We start from the raw sequence: 19959 nt of genomic DNA, 5'->3' as shown, positions 1-19959 counted from the left end.
AAACTTGTAATGTTCTTAGTTGCTGACATGCCTGGTGCTGTACGTTTCATGCGCACACGCAATCATGGTGAAGTTCGGCACAAAGGGCGGGCCGATCGAGCCGCCGCCGCCGGAGCGCGTGCAGCCGCCTGCGGCGCCCTACCGCGTCCCGGCGCCCGTGTGGGAGCAGCGCGATCAGGACACGCCTGACCCCAATGCTCAATGGTATGGTATACTGTCTTAGATTACTTTGAAATTTTAGTTTATTTTGCGAAAATGACTTTCTTATGGCGCATTCTTCTTAGCAATGATGGTCTTTCCGAAAGCGCTGGTAGTTTAAAAATTTAAGTCTGAGACGGCACCGGGCTACTACTTTTAGATTTATTTTACTACTAAAATTAGTCGCAAATTTTTCCAGCTGGACGATTAACGGGTTGACGAACAAATTGAAATGCCTTGGCGGGCAATTTTTTTGGCCCGCGAGTCTGAATTTGGCCAGTCTTGGTCTTTATCTAAAAATGCGTCGATTCTAGCAAAGTTAAAAGGATCTGAACCGTCTTTTGGACTTTTCTTTTAACTTGCAGTGTTCCTTTTTGCCGCAATTTCACGTGCACATCCATACATCTCGGTCAAAGAAGTCAGAGTGAAATTGATTGTGCAAAGGTTTTTTCCCTGGTACGTTTCAGTTTCCCCGACTGTACTAGTCAACCAATTGAATTTCTAGGCCAACGTTAAACCTTGTCATCATGTCATTTACGTTATTTGATTAAGCATTGTTGTAGACAAATAAAATTGTTAACTAAGATAAGGTTTCAAGGTCAAATTTCAAGTCTGACCCGCTTATAGTGTTTAGATTGACTTGAAATTTGATATAGTTATATAGTTCGAATGACAACACAAGTACAGCCAACTAAAGGACAGACAGTAAAAACTTGCAATAAATATGATTTTTATTTCCACGACAAAATCGTGAACTTCTAAGTTACCTACTGTAAAAAATATGTTATTCGTGCATGTTGCATTAGAGTGAATATCATAGTCGCATACCTACTTTTTGATCACTATTTGATCAGAGTATTTATTTACATAGGTCTTTCTTAAAATCTCAATGCCATAACGATTAAAATTAGCATTGCATGATGATTTGATTAGAAACACAGCAACACGTTTTATTTTAAGATTTTCCCACGTGTTACTAACCCATACAAATTATGCTAAGCATTAAAGTTCAAGACCCGAATAATGACTGTATTAAAACCGTACCTACTATAAATAAATGCAAGTCGTACACTAAAGTTTCAATGAATACTTAGACAACGCGTAGTTGGGGGTAGACATATTAATGAGGTAATATCGGGCACCCTTCGGAAATGGAACTCTAAAAAGGACTAATCATTTATCATTGTATTTTTTTGTTGTACAGGAGACCTAAACTCTTTGTACCTCAGCCGAGGTATACCGAAGTGATTTACTCCGGACGGGTACCAGTCAACAGCGCTCTACGGTTCGTTAGTAAATATAAAACTCAACACCGGCCAATTCAAGCTGAGCCAGTAGACGACTACTTCACGCCAGCACAAGTGCTTAGCTCCCAGAGCCTACCTGGATTTGGTCTACGGTACTTCCTCCCCACTTACCAAAACGCTCAAGAAACTAAACCATCGAGGCAAGAAGACGCCATTCAGAACTCGATTGAAGGCAACAACTTAAATGAACGACGAGACTTTGGCGATTTGGAATGGCAAATAGAGAAAGCTGTAACGAGTAGGAACACTAGGAATGCTAAGGAGGTGAGGGTTGTTTAAAAATGCTTACAGCTAGTATTAATTAGTGCTTTAAACGAGTACGTCTGCAATTAATTGAATTTTCTTGTTATTACCGCACAATATCTGGATGAATAGAGGGTATGTGGAGAGGCCTTTGCACAGCAGCAGCCTTTGACATAGGTGCCTCATAATAATTTTACTGTAACTGAAATTGGAAATCTTCATTAAAATACACTCGTCAAATATATTTTATCCCTGGACAGTTTTGAATATTTCGATAGGCATATTATTATTGAGTCAAAACATCAAATTTGTCTAGGGATAATGAATCCCAAGACTTTATTGATGTGCTTAATTTAATTTGACTTTAGTATGAATATATGTACACATGTACGGTTTAAAATTTTGAACGCAAAAGTGCGAAGAAAGAGAGCGTCTCATAGTTAGTTTATTTTTATTTCCACAGAACAAAATGCTATCAAGATATTCGTTCAAACATTGACATTTTCTTTTCAGGGCGTCGTCGTGGTCCCCTATGTCTACCAGTTTCCAGCGTACGTCGCTCGACATTAATGTTTATTTTAATACGCAGCCTTTTGCGCCTAACATCATTAACTACCCCCAGATTCTATGCGAATTATTATGACATCAGTTAAAGGTGTTAAGCACAATTTTGTCATATTAGCAGTAAGTTTTAACAGTATCATCGCAGTTCGGATTTAATTAAAAGAACAAATCGATAAATAATGTAAACTATGCGGTAAAGACTGTTTTATTTAAGATAGAAACCTGCAATGTTATAAGAGCAATTTTTACTAACATCGAACTCTGTCTGTGGTACAAGTGGCGAAGGCAAGCAACTACCCTCATTTTCTTTACTAAATTATTGATTACAGAAATGCATTGCATACAATCAAAACCATAATTACTTACAACAATCCAGCATTTTCTGTTATGTGTGATTATCATATAAATTTTCTAATAGGGAATATTACTGCAATTTTCTGCCGTCAGAGTGCAGCGCTAGCACAAATCCGTAAACAGTTTTTTGAGTATCTTAAATGCCTGCTTTGCCCGCCTGTTCCATCTATCCCTACCGCTATATCCCCCCTAATAGAGATACGTGGAATATTTCTCCTTTCTTCCCTACCGTTAGGGATAGATAGAAATAATATGTCCACTTATCCCTCCCAGCCCCCACCGGTAGGGATAGATGGAATTCCTTCCACCTGTTTCTACTAGCTGACCGTCTGGTAGGGACTTGTGGATTTTTTTCCAACCATCCATACTAGCTGACCGTGTGGTAGGGACTTGTGGATTTTTTCCCAACCATCCATACGTTGGTAGGGACTTGTGGATTTTTTTCCAACCATCCATACTAGCTGACCGTGTGGTAGGGACTTGTGGATTTTTTCCCAACCATCCATACTAGCTGGCAGTATGGTAGGGACTTGTGGATTTTTTTCCAACCATCCATACTAGCTGACCGTGTGGTAGGGACTTGTGGATTTTTTTCCAACTATCCATAATAGCTTTGTTTCGAAGATAAGAAGTGAGAGGAGTATTTAATGAGAAATTATATGATGATTGAGATATATACACCGTGACTGTTTAAACCCGACCGATTTTAACCATAGCTTCCTAAGCTTAAATGGAGTTTACTAGTGTGTGTACGTACATACTTACATAAACATCTTATCCATCCTATAGATGATGAAAAAAGATAGATGAAAAAAAATCCACAAGTCCTTACCACGCGATCAGCTACTATGGATGGTTGGAAAAAAATCTACAAGTCCTTACAACGCGATCAGCGTCTGTGGATGGTTGGAAAAAAATCCACACGGTCACCTAGTATGGATGGTTGGAAAAAAATCCACAAGTCCTATCGCAGTGGATTTTAGTAGAAATATATGGAATAATATCCCTACCGGTGGGGAAGAAAGGAAAAATATTCCACATATCTCTATCAGGGGGGATATAGCGGTAGGGATAGATGGAACAGGCGGCTTTGCCTAATATGTCCTATTGGAGTCTTATTTGATATTTAAATCTAAATATACTGCTGAAGAGTAAATGATTACTAAATCTTCCATGCGTGTTTTCAGAACAGGACGCCCACTTATCTTATTATGTTCTACTATATAGAACATTAATTTTCTTAATTGTTGCTCAGTGGACTTGCATGCTTCGTAAAGCATCAAGCGCATTATGTGAATGTAAAAAGTGTTCTTACAATCGGCAATCTGTACCGCATAGTCAATAGTTTAATACTGTGATGTCATTAGATAGTAGTGTAGTGTTAACGAAAAGTGCCAGAAGATAAAGTATTTTATATGCTACTCCATAACGGATGTTGCCAATAAATGACAATTCTGAAATAAACAGTTGACAGAATTGGCGAGAAATTTTAAAAATTGTTTTTTAATCGTTATTCCGAAACGTGAAGGATCTAGACTTACCAACACAGTTAATCACAGGCTAGTGTTTTGTAGCAGTTTTTGTTCAGATTTGTGTTCTTGTTTTATTATTTTCGCACGAAAAATGCGGAATAGAACTCCGGTAAAGTTAATTCAAAATAAAACCGCACCCCTCGATCAAGAGTACACATATTATATCCCTGCTTTAGTTGGATAGTGGGATAGTGTCATAAATAAAATAAAATATTTTTTTTTTCAGCAGAGCTCTTAAAAGAAGGCACTTTAAAAGTGTTTTTTAACGGCTTTCCTGGAAAAATGTTTTTTTTTTTTTAGTTGTGACACTATCCAACTAAGACAGTGGTCAACGGATGTTTCAGTAATTAGGGTGAGAAACGGTTTCTATATTTATTGAGTTGAGTAGAATTAATCCTTATCACGTCACCAAAATCAGCCTGTATAATTTAATGGCAGACATTCATTATGATCATGATTCAACGTTTAATGTTAAGTTCCAGTATTCAAAATGGTCAGTTCTGAAAAGTACTAAACTAAGGTAGGTAATTTAACACAATCAATTTGTTCTACTATATTATTTATGTTTTTTTTTGATCGGGTAAATATGTTGCTTGAAAAACGTTTCCCCTATAAGGAAAATATCCAAAAACAGGTAAATCACGGACTGTTTTACTGTCGCAAAAAAACAAAATAGACAATGATCATTGAAATAATAGTTTACGGTTTCTTTTTCATACTCGTAATCTAAATAAAAAAATGTCTTAAAAATTCATTTTTCTGCAAAATCTCTGTCAATGTCTGCGCGAGAGGGTCGGTTGCTCTAGAATATTTTATCTTGAAATAGCCTGGTCTTGAGTATTTTTATTTACGGATTGAGATTAAGTTAATGTAACAACGTTCATTTACGATATTACCATTCGATGAGATGTTTATATAATTAAGTGCCTAATTATTAAAATACTTGCCGCTATGTAAATATAAATGGTTGACTAGATAAACCTTTGTATTGGATCAACAGAGTATAGTTTATAGTTCCCAATAAATGAACTAAATTATTAAGCTAATGAATTTAAAAACAGCGCAAATTATACGACTTTTTCACCATTATGAGTTTTATGTTAATGTTGTATGATTAAATTTTTTATGAATTTTGCCAATTATGTAGGACTGTATATTTGTTTTCTTTTTCTAGGTAGTGCATCGTGTACTCAAATATTCATTAAATTCATTAACATGGGATGATCTTGGAATTTCTCAAATCAAATCGTAGTTTCGTGGATGGTAAAAATATATATTTTTGAACTCCAAACTTTTCGTCTAAAATATTTATTGTTGAAATAAATTAGAAATTTAATTCAACGACTTTGTGAAATAGTGAAAAATGAGCAGCCTGTGTGGCAAATTAGTCCCCTTTCATTTATTATACTCAATAATAACCGGATGACATAATTGTCTCGATTCCGTTATAAAAGACTGTTGGTTGGTATTCATTCATAACTTTCATTATTCAAAAAATCTTTTGTAAAAAAACAGCTAACGATGATCATTGCGAACTTCCTGAAGATGAATCATTATCATTATATTTATAAACGTTGCAATTGTATTTTTTGTAGAGATTTTTGTCACGGTGCGCTATTGTGATTTCATCGACTCAACGGTTGCTTTTATTGTTTTGGTAATGTTTTATATTACAGCTGTAATTATAGTGCTTGTAAATATGTAAAATAAATAAAACTACAAATAAATTGTTTTTAATTTTTCTTACCAAGCTTGGCGAAAATATACCATTGATGTATTAAAAATTTAAACTCGATTAGGAACTGAGAAAGTTATTTGAAGTCACACATTTTTAATCCTTCGAATTTTTTCAATGAACAAGAAGGACGATTTTTTTTTTCATCTTAGCTTTTGTTGAACAATAATAAAAAGAAAAAGAAAAGTAGAACTGATTACCTAAGTACAACTTTGCAACCAATTGGGAGCATATAAATCGTTACGCAAAAGACTAAACTTAGTTGCTATTGGCGTATTTGTGAGCAATTTAGATTTTTGGGTGGTTATTCGGATTCCCGGTGGTAAAGCTGGTAGGATACAACTGGCGCGTAAAGCCACAGGAGTTCCAGGTTCAAACGCCATCCGAAGATCCAAAAATCATTTACATTTCAAATCAATCATTAATTTCGTGAAGTAACCGTATTTGTGACAAAAATAAATATTATTGTGAAAAAAGTATTCAGTTTTCATTAAAATCAGAATATAGATTCACCAGTGTAACACAACTGCTATTCATTTCTGCATACATCATGCAAGATGTTTCAAAATAAACTAGGAGTAGGTGAGTAGTACAGCTTCAGGTTGAGTTAGCTTGATTGAGCACGCCTGTGGATGTTTACCAGGATTTTTTATTGATTTCCTTTCATCAATCTTTGAAATGTTTCACAGCAAAGACGTGACTAAAATAAGAATCGAAAATTCCGATGAAAACTTTTTATATGGGTTGGCGCATACATGCAACTTGTATGTATACAAAAATTGTATGATGCGCTAGGCCTAAGAGTGTTCAATCAACCCAAGTACGTGCAAAAATATTCGAATTAAATTTTTAAACATCTTTTATTCGTTTATATGAGTAAAAACAGCACGTATTCGCAACATGGGGATAACAGGTAACAACAGAACGTAAGTTAGCGGTAATGTGTGGCACGAGTCGGACATAATCATTGCGATCTTAACGACTCGCTGCGTGCGCGCTGCTGCGAGACACAAGCGACTAGCGTATTGATTAACAACAGTGAAAGTGTATATCGAGTGAAAACCTATCAAAGTCGACATAAAGTAATACAGGACAATACAGGAGTTTTCCTTTTTGTTATGTGACTTTAGGGTAGTCTATCACACACAGTTGAGGTATCAAGGGAAAGTAGAAATAAACAAACAAGCGATTTTCACGCTTCAAATATTAGGATGAATTAAAATTCTTACTACGTACAATCTTTTACATGACTTCACATTTTTATACTACTTAAATGTTTGTTGACTTCTACTTTGATATCTATCTATACAGTACAGCCAATAACATTGATTGTATGAACGAGAGTATTATCCTTGGAAAAAGGTTCAATCTGGTTTTAAGTATTGTTGTGTCCTTTGCAAGGCGCTAATGGACAATTAAATAGATAGGTACCAAGTCAGACAGTGCATTTAGTCTTAAACGATTCAACAATTCATTTTAGCTATCGTGGTACTGGTGCATCATTGAAATATGTACTTAATATCAATACTTAATTTCTAAAACGCAGCACACTTTTCTAAAACATTTTATGTTTTGTACCCTCCAATTTCAACGAATGTTATGAAAATTACTAAGCATTATTAAATATTTTCAAGTTAATTAACCTACTCGACTCGACACAATATGACCCCAAGCTCCAAGAATGTTGCTAAACTGTAACTGAACCATGAAGTGAACTATCAACATAACTAGCTCACTAACAACGTAATTACGTAATTACTCTCATGCCTTGCACCAAACCAGAAGGCACGGTCATTAGTACGAGTATCATCGCGAGGGCTGCAACTTCTTTACTTCCTAGACTAAAGCAGTTAAAATGTATGACAATATAGATAAAAGTAAAGCCGTTTCATACAGGTAGCTGATAGATAAAATGAGATAAAAAAAAGAAGAAAGAAGAAGATCAGAACCATTCCTTTAAATAATTTTGATATGTATGACACAAAACAATCACATACATTAGAAAAACACCTGCTTAAGTTAAAAAAATATGCAAAGGATATTTTAACAGAGCAAAAATGGTTGGTTTGCTTTTGTTTGTTTACGTTTTATTTGGGAAAACTGTCAATCTAAAAATAAAAAAAAATTGATCGATGATCTTTTGAAACTACCTAATAAGACGAAATTTTTGATCGTGTTATCTACAGATTGCTTTATGTTATGTCACGTTAAAATACTTACTTTATAATAATCCTTGATAACGTCCGAGTTGAATTACATTACGGTCAATGACCATGACTATTACATGTGTCAATTTTTTTTAAACATTGTGTAATTTAACCCTTAATAAGGTAGAGGTAATTTAGCGACCACATGCATTGACTTGGAAATTCAACCTTATTGTTTTACCTATAGTATTAAGTTACAGTGTGTCGTATTCCTCAGTAATGAGGGTCGTGACCACCCTTCTGAATCACTTTCTCTCGCACGAACTTTTTCCATCTATTTCTGTCTCTGGCGATTGAAAATACTACTAGCTTTAAAAATATCCTGTCAGGTATGTATTCGATAGCTGCTTTTGATTCTGTGGTAGTATGCTCCAGTAAATGGGGCCTTATTAAGGGGTAATACGCACTCTAAAACATAGTTCAGGAGACTCCCATTTACGTAAGCGCGTCCAAGCAACATTGAATCAGGAACAGCTTAATACCAGAGTTATTAAACCCATTTTACCTCGTAATTAGGTATTAAGTATAAGAAGTAATTGCAACTCGCTGCAAATGTTTCTTGCCTCTAAATATCAAACAAGTAACCGAAACAATGATTAAGCCTACAAAGTGCAGTTAGTGCAATCTAGAACAAGTTGCGAACTAAAGTTCTGTTCTACCTCTCAGAAAATAAAGTTTGGAAATGACAGTTCCTATGAATCGCTGCAGCGACCATTTCCTAATTACATTTTCTTTGAAGAAACTCCATTTCAATGGTAAGGTATTCCGTGAATTCTGCCGCATGTGTGGAACGTTTAAAAGGTACTTGAGTATAGAAATAAATTTAAGAACTACTAGAATTAGAGCGAGCATCATGCTATTTAAAAAATAATAATCATCATCATCATTTCAATTTATATAATATCCCACTTCTGGGCACAGAGATCTCCTCTCAAACTAAAAGGGATTGAATCGTAGGCCACACGCGGGCCTTTCACAGATACACTTTTACATATACTAGAACAGTCACCTGCATTAATATCTGCCAAAATATTTGACACGTCCTACCGGTCCTAGAAATAGAGTTAAATCAGATTTTATGCACGGTTTGTTTTGTCAAATATTGATATTGGTGACTGTATTAGGATTCGTATAATAGGGTAATGAAAGTATCATATCAAATTAAATTGAAACCAATTTTAATGATATAAATGGAGCCGTCATAGAACCTTACACCAGATTCTTTGGATCATACCTTAGGTTTCATGTATGGTTCCTACAATTTAAGATTTATTTGTGGCGTTCCTAGAATTTTCCGCAAGAGTTGATTGATCTAGCTTTATGAAGTTTATTACGGATCATTAGAAGCTGTAGGTACAATAATTATTTTCTTAATTGCCCTACATTTTCTAAATCAAAATTGGGACTGTATCTTTCTAAGGATTGATATGTGGGACATGGACACGGTGGCTAGTCACATGTAATTCATCATCATCATCATCATTATCCCAGCGCATACATATACATCCCACTGCTGGGCACAGAATGAGAGGGCTTGGACCGTAGTTCCCACGCGGGCCCAGTGCGAAATGGGCACTTCAGACATACCATCGAATTGCTTCACAGGTCTGTGCAGGTTTCCTCACGCTGTTTTCCTTCACCGCAAAGCCCAAAGTATATTTCAAAAATTTAATTTCGCATATGGATTTCGAAAAACTCAGAGGAGCGAACCCGGTCTTGAAGCCACGTGTCCTCTGCTTAAGAGCCGATAAATCAAACCACCACGGCATTTAAAATTAAATTATTATTACAATTGACTATGAAACTCGTTCCCGTCAAATTTTTTAACGTAACATTGCGTGAAATAGAGAAGAAAATATAATACCTATGCAAGAACTGAAATGTACGGCATGATGAAAATGGTGGTGAAGAAACTATAACATTTCGCCCTTGTTAAGTAAACACGGCACAGTCTTGAATGTTTAAGACTTAATTAAGCTCAGGTAATTGCTTGCTGATTGCGTATTCACCAAACGTAGGCAGTCATATTTGATTGGAATTCGATAAACGGTTGATACATATTGATGACAATCGCATACTAAGTTTTCTGTCCGCAAGACCGTATAATACTAGTACCGTCAATGTTCTGACGACTGCAAACCATATTATTTCCACGAATTATCTACTATGAGTCCAATGCAACGGCAGTTATTTAGTTTATCACAGGAAAAGCACGGTGATTTTCGCACGCGTGACTTTAGGTCCTGATGACTGATGAGTTATTAAAAAGTGCTTGCGGCTAGCATTTGTGTACCATCACATATTCGCTGTCCATTTATATTAAATTAAATCTGCTTACTTTACTAACTCAAATCTGAGTACTTGAGGTGCTTTACCGCATGTAGCAATTTAGCAAAGCATTATGAACTGCGGGTGCAGACAAAGGAGAAATTTTAGTATAAACCTGTTTTATTTTATTATATAAGTTACCAACAGCCCGTGAAATAGCAAAGAAAATAGTTATATGCACGACCTTAAATGTACGGTCTGATGAAAATGGTTAAATTTGCAAAAACTTAGCCAAGTTCGAATTCAAGGCACACACGGGAAGCTCCGTACTACGTAAAGAAAAAATCACGTTTCTTGTACACGTTGCTTGTAGGACACTCCTTTTATTTTTTTAATTTAAGTATTTAGTTTTTAACAAGTTTTGTTATTGTAGTCGACATAGTAGGTGAATTACTGTCATAACTTCAAGTTGCCTCTTACGATTAAAAAGCACTTCCCTTAAACTGACACACGTGGAAGCTTAAGATTCGATAGGGCCCCTTTGAACAACCTTTGGGTGTGAAATCCTAAAAATAGGCTTTAAATATTAATACTACGAGTAATGGTTTGTCAAGCATGGTTGCTCAGCCACAATGTAAAGTGGCAACAACGAAGTTTCATGAAAACAGTTGAAAACCGGTTCCCTTGGACAATTAAAATATAATTATCAGTAATCCTGCAACTAATCATCCTTAATAACATCGCTGCATTGTTATAACGCGTGTATTCAAGAGGTGTGTTCCCACGATATATATCTTGTTTGTTGCAGAATAAACAGATGAGTAACATGTTAATTTATGTTGTTTCTGATAAATTAAATCTTATAATTTAAAAAAATATGGCAAAAAAATTAATCAATACCAAAAGCCACGAAATATTTTTCTAACAGTTTGAAGTCGTTGCCTCGGGGGTGAACGACCTCGCTTGGAAAAACCTACCTTTGGAAAAACGCGTAATTTCGAGTTAAAGCCCAAACTTAGCTCGGTTGCCCAGCCCAACACATTTGTAGTAAGTACTATAACAAACAGTGGTAAGGAAAAAAATAACTTTATTTTTGTCACAGAAGTCACCTTCAGTTTGAATTTAAATCATAAATCTCTCATATCTCTTTTATGTATCGTTACTCATAACAATGCGACTTAATTTAAATCTAGATGCGCAGGCACAGTTCAGGCAATCGACTTTGAGCTCACGCTCTACTTTCACCTACTACTTTGAGTCTAAACTTTTTTCACATCTCGGCATCAACGTCTCAGCAGAAACTAGTTCATGGTGTCATTTTGTCTCACTATCTTTTTATAAAATGTATGAAAATATCACAATTATTCTCATTGCTGGTTAGTTTCAAATACAGATGTCTCAAAGAATGTAGCAACGTTTACTTTTGCACAAACAGTTCAGATTCACTAATATCTAAAATGTAGGTATAAATTTAACATAAAATAAGATAAACGTAATACTTTCGCTCTGTCCCATATCCAGGCAACTAGCTCACAAGCCGGCTCTGCGGCTGATCAAGCCCAACTCCTCAAGCACCGCAAGTACTCCTCTTTATTAAAAGATTACGAGTTTGCGGCGCTTGCTGTTGAGACTTTAGGGCCTTGGTCAGCCGATATGAAGTGTTTGATAAAGGTCCTTTCTTCCCGGTTGGTCGACACCTCGGGGACCCAAGAGCTAGACCGTATTTATCCCAGAGGATGGCGCTTGCGGTTCAAAGGGGTAATGCGGCCAGCATCATGGGAACCCTGCCACAGGCAGATCTTTTGGACGGGTGTCCTTTTTATAATTTTTATTTTTATAGTAATATATCCGTACTAATATTATAAATGCGAAAGTGTGTGTGTTTGTGTGTATGTTTGTCCGTCTTTCACCCCGTAACGGAGCGACGGATCGACGTGATTTTTGGCATATAGATAGTTTATGAGCCCGAGAGTGACATAGGCTACTTTTTATCCCGGAAAAATGCACAGTTCCCGAGGGAACGGCGCGCGATAACCGAATACCACGCGGGCGGAGCCGCGGGCAAAAGCTAGTAAATAGATATATTTAGTTAAGGTTTCTTAGGTAAGTTTTCTTTGTCTTCGTTTTAATTATTAATTTCATGTTACTATTTACTGAATAAACGCTCAAAAATATTATTAATGGTAACAACTCCACGTAAATGCATTATTACATAAACATAAATAAAGTTTTATTATGAAGTTATACCTAAGTTGCGTTAATAACACGTAATTAAATAAAGAAACACTAACTGATGTCACTGAATTACGCCACTACCTACTACATAGCATAAATCAATCGTGTCAATTATTCCTTACCTTCTTTTATCTTAGGTCATCGTCTTGACCTGCCACACGGTGTAGGAAGATGATGCAGATGAGAAAAAGAGGGTGAAGTAACCGCGAGCGCCCGGACGTAAGTCAATACGGCCCCTGATGATACGATACTTACCGTTAGTCACCGCTTGCCAATGACGTGTGACGTTTGACTAAATTCACTCTCGCCCATTCACTTTCGTTGAAAGTGCAAGTGACCATGAACGCTCACTGTGACGCGCCATGACGATTGTGACGTGGACTTTCTTGTCGCGTCACATTAGTATTGTGAGTAATATTTTGATAGAATCATGACTGTGTAAGTATTTACACATGACTTGTTATAGGACTATCACCCTTCTCAGTATTGTTGATGAACTTCAGATTTACCTACATACTGTAACATTTTAGGTTTAAAATGAACTATTATTTATATATGTAATCACAGTCTCAGTAAGGATCCTACAAGTAATATTACATAATTGTTTACACTTGACGTGTATTTGTTGTTCTTATACTTATAAGTTTGTAAAAAACATTTTTTTTTTAGTAATGACATTATTACCCATTTATTTAATTATCGATATTTAGTGCAAAGCGTGCGTCAGCTTTTTGCCTGGCGTAGTAATTTTAAATAACTGGTAATGAATTTGGAGGTAAAAGAATTACACTCCTTTCATTGAGCAGTCGTGTAAAATGACTAATCGATACGTCATAAAGTGACGTTGACCAGATTCACTTTCGCACATTCACTTTTATCGAAAGTGCGAGTGACCGTGACCTCAATGTGACGCGAATGACGATTCTGACGTAGCACTTTCTTGCCGCGTCATTTTTTCGGCGATAGTGACAGTGTTCTTAAAAGTTGACCCACTGTAATACTTTTCGATTTGATGGCAGTAGAACGATTTCAAATTGTATAGTTATGTAGGTAATATTTTTTAGGCTTGGTGTTTAATCTTAATGTTTGTTGTAAACTAGAGTCTAAAGGAGTAATTGTTGTAGGTTTGCTAGCCTTAAAAAAATCAAAAATTTAAGAGCCGATGATTTATCTATAACTACTATTAATTATATTATTAGCAACAAATAGCACGTAAGTGCGATAGCTAATACAATGATATTTCAATCACAGTGCAACTGTAAGAATTTTCCGTGAATATGTATGTAAAGTTAGTTAGTATTAAGTTTAATATAAGTAGAACACTTTCTGGATAGTAAAGATTATTAATTTGTTTTAGCGATTCAATATGGATGAAACGGCGTAATTTTACCTACTTTAATATTGTTCAGATGCTGTATTCGGGAACGGCACATGACAGCGTTCGAGAAATAAGACTGAGCCCTACGAACAAATTATTTATTCGTAGATTGAGCCTTAGTCATTAAAAACAACCGTGGTGGCCTAGTGGCTTGACCTATCGCCTCTCAAGCAGAGGGTCGTGGGTTCAAACCCCGGCTCGCACCTCTGAGTTTTTCGAAATTCATGTGCGGAATTACATTTGAAATTTACCACGAGCTATGCGGTGAAGGAAAACATCGTGAGGAAACCTGCACAAACCTGCGAAGCAATTCAATGGTGCGTGTGAAGTTCCCAATCCGCACTGGGCCCGCGTGGAAACTATGGCCCAAGCCCTATTGTTCTGAGAGGAGGCCTGTGCCCAGCCGTGGGACGTATATAGGCTGGGATGATGATTAGAAACAATTGATATTCGGCGCCGCAAAAAGTCAGTTTCGTGTGAAACGAGCGACGAAAAAGAGACGTGCTGTTAGTTTGATATTCAGCGCACCACGTCATTGTGGTGTGGAAAAAATCAGAGAAATTGTGATAGCAAAATGTTTTCACATAATAACATTTACAGAGCTACTTACCTAAAATGGGAATATCAAAAAGATCACAGTTAAAGTTTTGGATAAGGAAAACTTAAACCATGAATCCTCATTTTTGGGGCCTGACATTCTTCCTTTTTTTAATAAGATAGGCGGAAAACGAGCAGACGGTCACCTGATGGAAAGCAATCACCGCCACCTATGGACATCCATAACATAAGTTGAGTTACGAATGCGGTTCCGGCCCTTTGAGAAAGGAGTAGGCACATTTTTTGAAGATTCCCTATGTTTTTTTCTATTCGGTCAAAAAAGGAGTCTTCTAAAGTCAGTTTAGCTGTAACTTTTTGACGCAGATACCTACTTTCTCGTAACTTTGAAAGAAATTTTTCTTGAAGCTATAACTTGCTGTGTTTGGACTGTACCACGTGTGGCAGGCTCGTAATTATGACACATTAGGGCCCACGTAATTACGTGATCATCACAAAACCAGTTTGTTTAAGGGTAATCTCTCAACTTAGGCATGAACTTATTTTATTAACCCCCGACGCAAAAAGAGGGGTGTTATAAGTTTCACCGCTATGTGTGTCTGTGTGTCTTTCTGTGGCACCGTAGCTCGTAAACTGCTCGACCGATTTGAATGCGGTTTTTTTTATTTCAAAGTAGGTTTTCTAGCGATGGTTCTTAGACATGTTTTATCGAAATCGGTTTAGCCATTTTTGAGCTATTGAACTTTGAAGTGAAAATATATATTCGTGCAAAATTACAGCTTGCCAGCATTGATAGTCCCTGAGCAAAGCCGCGGACGGACAGACAGACAGACATGGTGAAACTATAAGAGTTTAGTTTTTGCCATTTTGGCTACGGAACCCTAAAAACCTTCTGGGTTCAGATTTATAGTCGACTAGCTCTTGAACGCGACTTCGTCTGCCCATAATTCGTTTACCGCTAGCCCGCGGGAACTAGGTAAGTACGCAATTTTCCGAGATAAAACTATCCTACTTATATACTTTCTAAGGTCTCAAATTATCCCATATCAAATGTTACCTATGTCGGCTCAGTAGAATTAGCTTCGCATTTGTCTAAGATGACATATCTTATTACCTACCTATTTAAGACCTATAATAAGACTAAGATGATATAATAAGTGACTTTAGTTTATCTAGGATAAACTATCTAAGATAACCCTACACAGCGTACATTTTGCTTAGAAGGCTTCGTGTTCACCAATAATGTGCGAGGATGTGTTGCGAGTGTATTTTTCATGAGCCAATAGAAACTCTTCATTTACCCATCCTCGCACAGCACATCTCTGATGGAAACAGCTGAGCGGAGTGAGTGAGTTTTTTTTTTACATTTCTGGTGGAAATGGAACCTAACACTGGTAATTTATAGATACCTAGAAATTTGTAGGGAACCCTCGGTGCGCGAGTCCAGCTGGCACATGGTCAGTTTTAAGTTTTATTTGTAAACAAAGATTAAATTACGGTAAATAATGTAATCATTTTCATCTGAAATATTTTGCGGTACGTCATCTTAACACGAAGCTGTCACTAACATTGTATACAATAGAAACAAGCACAAGGTCCATCGCTCGTGGCGAGCCATTGCATACGTTGCATAATTAGCCAACGACACATAAAAGGACTTTGATGGGCTGCAACAACGATAAGAAATTGGAGGTCACCATATGTTCTCAAAATACTGGCGCTTCCAAAAGGCGTGTACGATACCTACGCGTTTCAAATATACTTTGAATCTTTTTCCAAAACTAGTAGGTATTAAGATATATTGAAATTTTATCATTTGTATCCTCCTATTACTAACGTGCACATGTTTTTAGTATTTTCATGGGTTTCTAGTTGATAATGATAACAATTCACCTGTATTTTTTTTTAATTTTTTTTTTGTTTATTGGCTTTAATAGTTATAAAAATTCTAATATAATTTATGTATTAAAAATTATTTTTATGCCAAGTTTTTTGGGGCGCATTCTTCAGAAAAAGATGGTCTTTCCAAAAGCGCTTGTATTATAAAAAAGTGACATGTAAAAGAGCCTTTTGCGGCTTCATTTCAGAAGAAATGTTTAGATTTTTAATGGGTTCCGTGGTGTAGATATTACAAAGAAATTTATCAGGCCTTGTTATAAAATATTTTCAAAAACCTGTAGACTTGTTACTTTACTGCTCTGTTGGAAGCTTAAACCGACAAAGCCCCTATTAAATTTAACATATAAGTTCATCTTTCGATACTCATATTAACCTTATAACTTAAATAAATTGAATGTCAATAAACGATTGCCATAAATTGTTGCCGGTTAAAGGACATCAACAATTGCGATATTGTTGCGTTGGACGTTGGAATTTGGTTGTTTAACCCGGCGCTAAAAGAGTCGCGTTAAACCTGTGTATCTGTGTGTATTTATAAAGTATCATAATTAACCTAGTGCCATCCACGAAGACGCTTGATTTTGACAAAATTAGAAATTAATGACATTGTAATAAGAACTACGGCACGCGTCATTGTGAATTACTCTACCTATAGTTCCTAAATTAATGAATCGATTTTTATGTGTTTTTTTAGTAATAGGTACTATCACAGTTTAACAATATTATACGTTTATTAGTTTTATCTCGTGGCCTCAAATTCGTGATAGATTAAAAATTAGCTTGCTTTCTACACCGTCTTGGAAAATTTGGGAAATCCTTTGTTCCTGTGACTGCAAAATTTCAAGTCACTAGAATTAATTAATAATTAATTAATTAATAATTTAGGCTGTGCGTCACTTTTCAGATAATCAGTTATGATAGGTACTTTTTTATCAGTTAATCAGTTACGATACTTTTTTAATGTATTTATATCTAGGTATGTATATTTATGAGGTCAGTGACTCGACGTGTGTAGAAAAAATTGTTATCATTGATCGCTGTTAATGACATAATAAAATAAATTAATATTTTCACTGAAAAATGTTCCGAACAGTTTCATTCGATTACGACTATACTCCGGTCGCGAAGCAAAAAGATGCATTTTAAGTATACAAAAAAATAGTTATTTGTGCAACAAGAGAGCAAAGTCGTTTTTTGGTGCGAGTGTTGATTTTGAATCCCGAGTAAGCGAAGGATTCTACAATTGAATCACGAGCGACAGCGAGTGATTCTAGGTTAGAATCATGAGATCAGCAAGGGATTCAAACACACGAGATGCAAAAAAACTTTGGTCTCGTGTGACACATACAACTTTTCACCTGAGCAGCGAGAACATTTAAATTAAAGGTTAAAATAAAACCACATAAGTACCTATATAGAGAAGACAAAAAATAACAAAAACTTTAAAATATAATCCGATTGTTAAGAAATAAATATAATACCTACTTATTTAATGATATTTAAAACTTTTTCTCGAAAATGATTCATACAGTCGCCATTACATCTTTAAAAAGTCACTTAAGAATGCCAGACAACGATCAAAAGTCTCCGGTAAGTAGACAGGTTTTGAATATGGAACGAAAAAGTATCCAGTATAAAAATAAACCTTTAAATATGATTTTATTACGATTTCTATTGTTTGAAACATGAATATAAATATATTACTTTCAAATTCATTCAATTTGACAAATATTTGATCCAACTTTAAGAGTAAGGCAGTATACGGAACGAATTTATTAAAAAAAAAACAAGAGCAGCGGCTTTCGCACACCGAGGTTGCATACTTTATTATAAGAGTGGGAAAATTGAAAAATTTCGGAAATATTTCGCCGTCATATAATGCACTATGTTTTTTAATTTAACCTCGTGTTTTTGTTCTTCAATTTGTCCTTATTATAATTAATTCATTATTGACATATTTTTAATGCTAAAGGTCAACACAGTATTTTTTTATTAGGTTGGTATAATGCTTCTTGCTTAATTAAAAAGTAAAAAAAAAACCAAGAAAAAAGTAAAATTGAGCGGGATATTCGTTCATTTACGCTCGTTTTGTTTGCTAATTTATCTTTGTAATTTTGCGGTTATATGTGTATCCGAACGTTTGTTTGTTTCTTTTTAAGCCTACAGAATTTGAAAATCGAACTTAGTATCGATTTGATCCTATCTCTCGCTTTTTTCATATTGAAGTGAAAGTGACACATCAAAGTCAGGTTCAAATATTTGGCATTCAGTGAGTGGACCCAGCACTGTCCTCAGCATTTAAAAAAAATAATTAAAAAGCTACTTTGTCTCACGGAGTGAGCAAAATGCGATTTTGCTCACTGATTCTTCATAGCAAAACCTGCTTGTTTGAGCTGCTGAGGTGAAAAAGGTTTTTTTTCCATTTTTAATCTGCATAACACCATCCCGAGAAAAAGGTCATACTGATGTAACATGAGCTAAGCTCCTTTCCCTTGTTACAATTGGAGTTGAGTATCTTAGAGATGACAAATGTTATTTCGACTAAGCATAGCTAATTACCATCTCAACAGACAATACATACCTTTGATGAAATAACCACACTGAAACTAGTTCATCCGTTTGGGAGCTATGATACTGGTGACCGACACACAGAAACGCCATGCTTTTCACATAGGGGGATAAAAATAAGTTGACCAGTATTACGGGATCACGAATGTAGATTCAGACGATTTCGAAACGCTTCGCTACCGTTTAAGATCGCGACCGATCGGAGTGTATTAAAATATTCGTAATTACCAAGACAAGCGTTGAATGTGGAATATTACAGTTCAACCTCGAGATAAACTGGCCACAGCGATTTATGAGACAATTAAGTCGCGATGCGCATCGGCAGAGGTGAACCAGTTAAGCCTGTGGCATACTGATACGATGCAATATAAGAATGTAGACCATGCTATGAAAATATAAACGTAACATATTGTTTACACTATGGATACTCTGTTTGTCCGAAATAAAGAATTTGAATTTGAATTTCACACGCGTTGTTTTCGGGGCTAAGTCGCCTTATGGGCCAAAGAGGTCTTCGCTTCTGTTTACTTGTTTGTTTGTTTTTTTGTTTATACTAGGTTCATATTTACTCTTTAATGTACAAAAAATAAATACAAAAAATGCTACAATACTGTACGCAAAAAAGTGCTTTAGTACGAAGGCGGACTTTCCTTCCCTTGTTGTTGTTGGTAATTTGTTAGACTTGATTTTGTTTTTTAAATTTTATTTAAGATGCTTTATAGGAGATGGGGGCGTGGAGTCGGGAAAAATCCGTTATGGACGAATAGCAAGGGAAGACCCAGATAGTGCCGGACTCTCGCCGGTTAAAAAACCCGGCTGCACGTCTGCAACTCTCTTTACAAACGCATAAGCATATGTCATCAATTTTCATTGAAGACCACAACCACTTTGCCAAAAACGTAGTGACTTAGATTAG

The 19959-nt window shown here is 35.8% G+C and overlaps 1 protein-coding gene across 1 annotated transcript in view; it reads left to right on the top strand.

The window, feature by feature from the left end:
* The window catches only part of GV1, a 37206-nt gene extending 31281 nt beyond the window's left edge, over positions 1-5925 (top strand). The window contains exons 3-5 of the mRNA XM_074095514.1: positions 20-204; positions 1403-1769; positions 2262-5925. Coding sequence (XP_073951615.1) covers positions 20-204; positions 1403-1769; positions 2262-2318 — 609 coding nt within the window. The 3' untranslated portion in view covers positions 2319-5925. The remainder of the gene's footprint in view (positions 1-19; positions 205-1402; positions 1770-2261) is intronic.
* The last annotated feature ends 14034 nt before the right edge of the window (positions 5926-19959 follow it).

This window comes from Choristoneura fumiferana, chromosome 12, assembly GCF_025370935.1.
Source record: "Choristoneura fumiferana chromosome 12, NRCan_CFum_1, whole genome shotgun sequence".
In the NCBI taxonomy this organism is placed as follows: Eukaryota; Metazoa; Arthropoda; class Insecta; order Lepidoptera; family Tortricidae; genus Choristoneura; species Choristoneura fumiferana.
The sequence above is the reverse complement of the archived record's forward strand: the minus strand, read 5'-3'. Positions and strand labels throughout refer to the sequence as shown.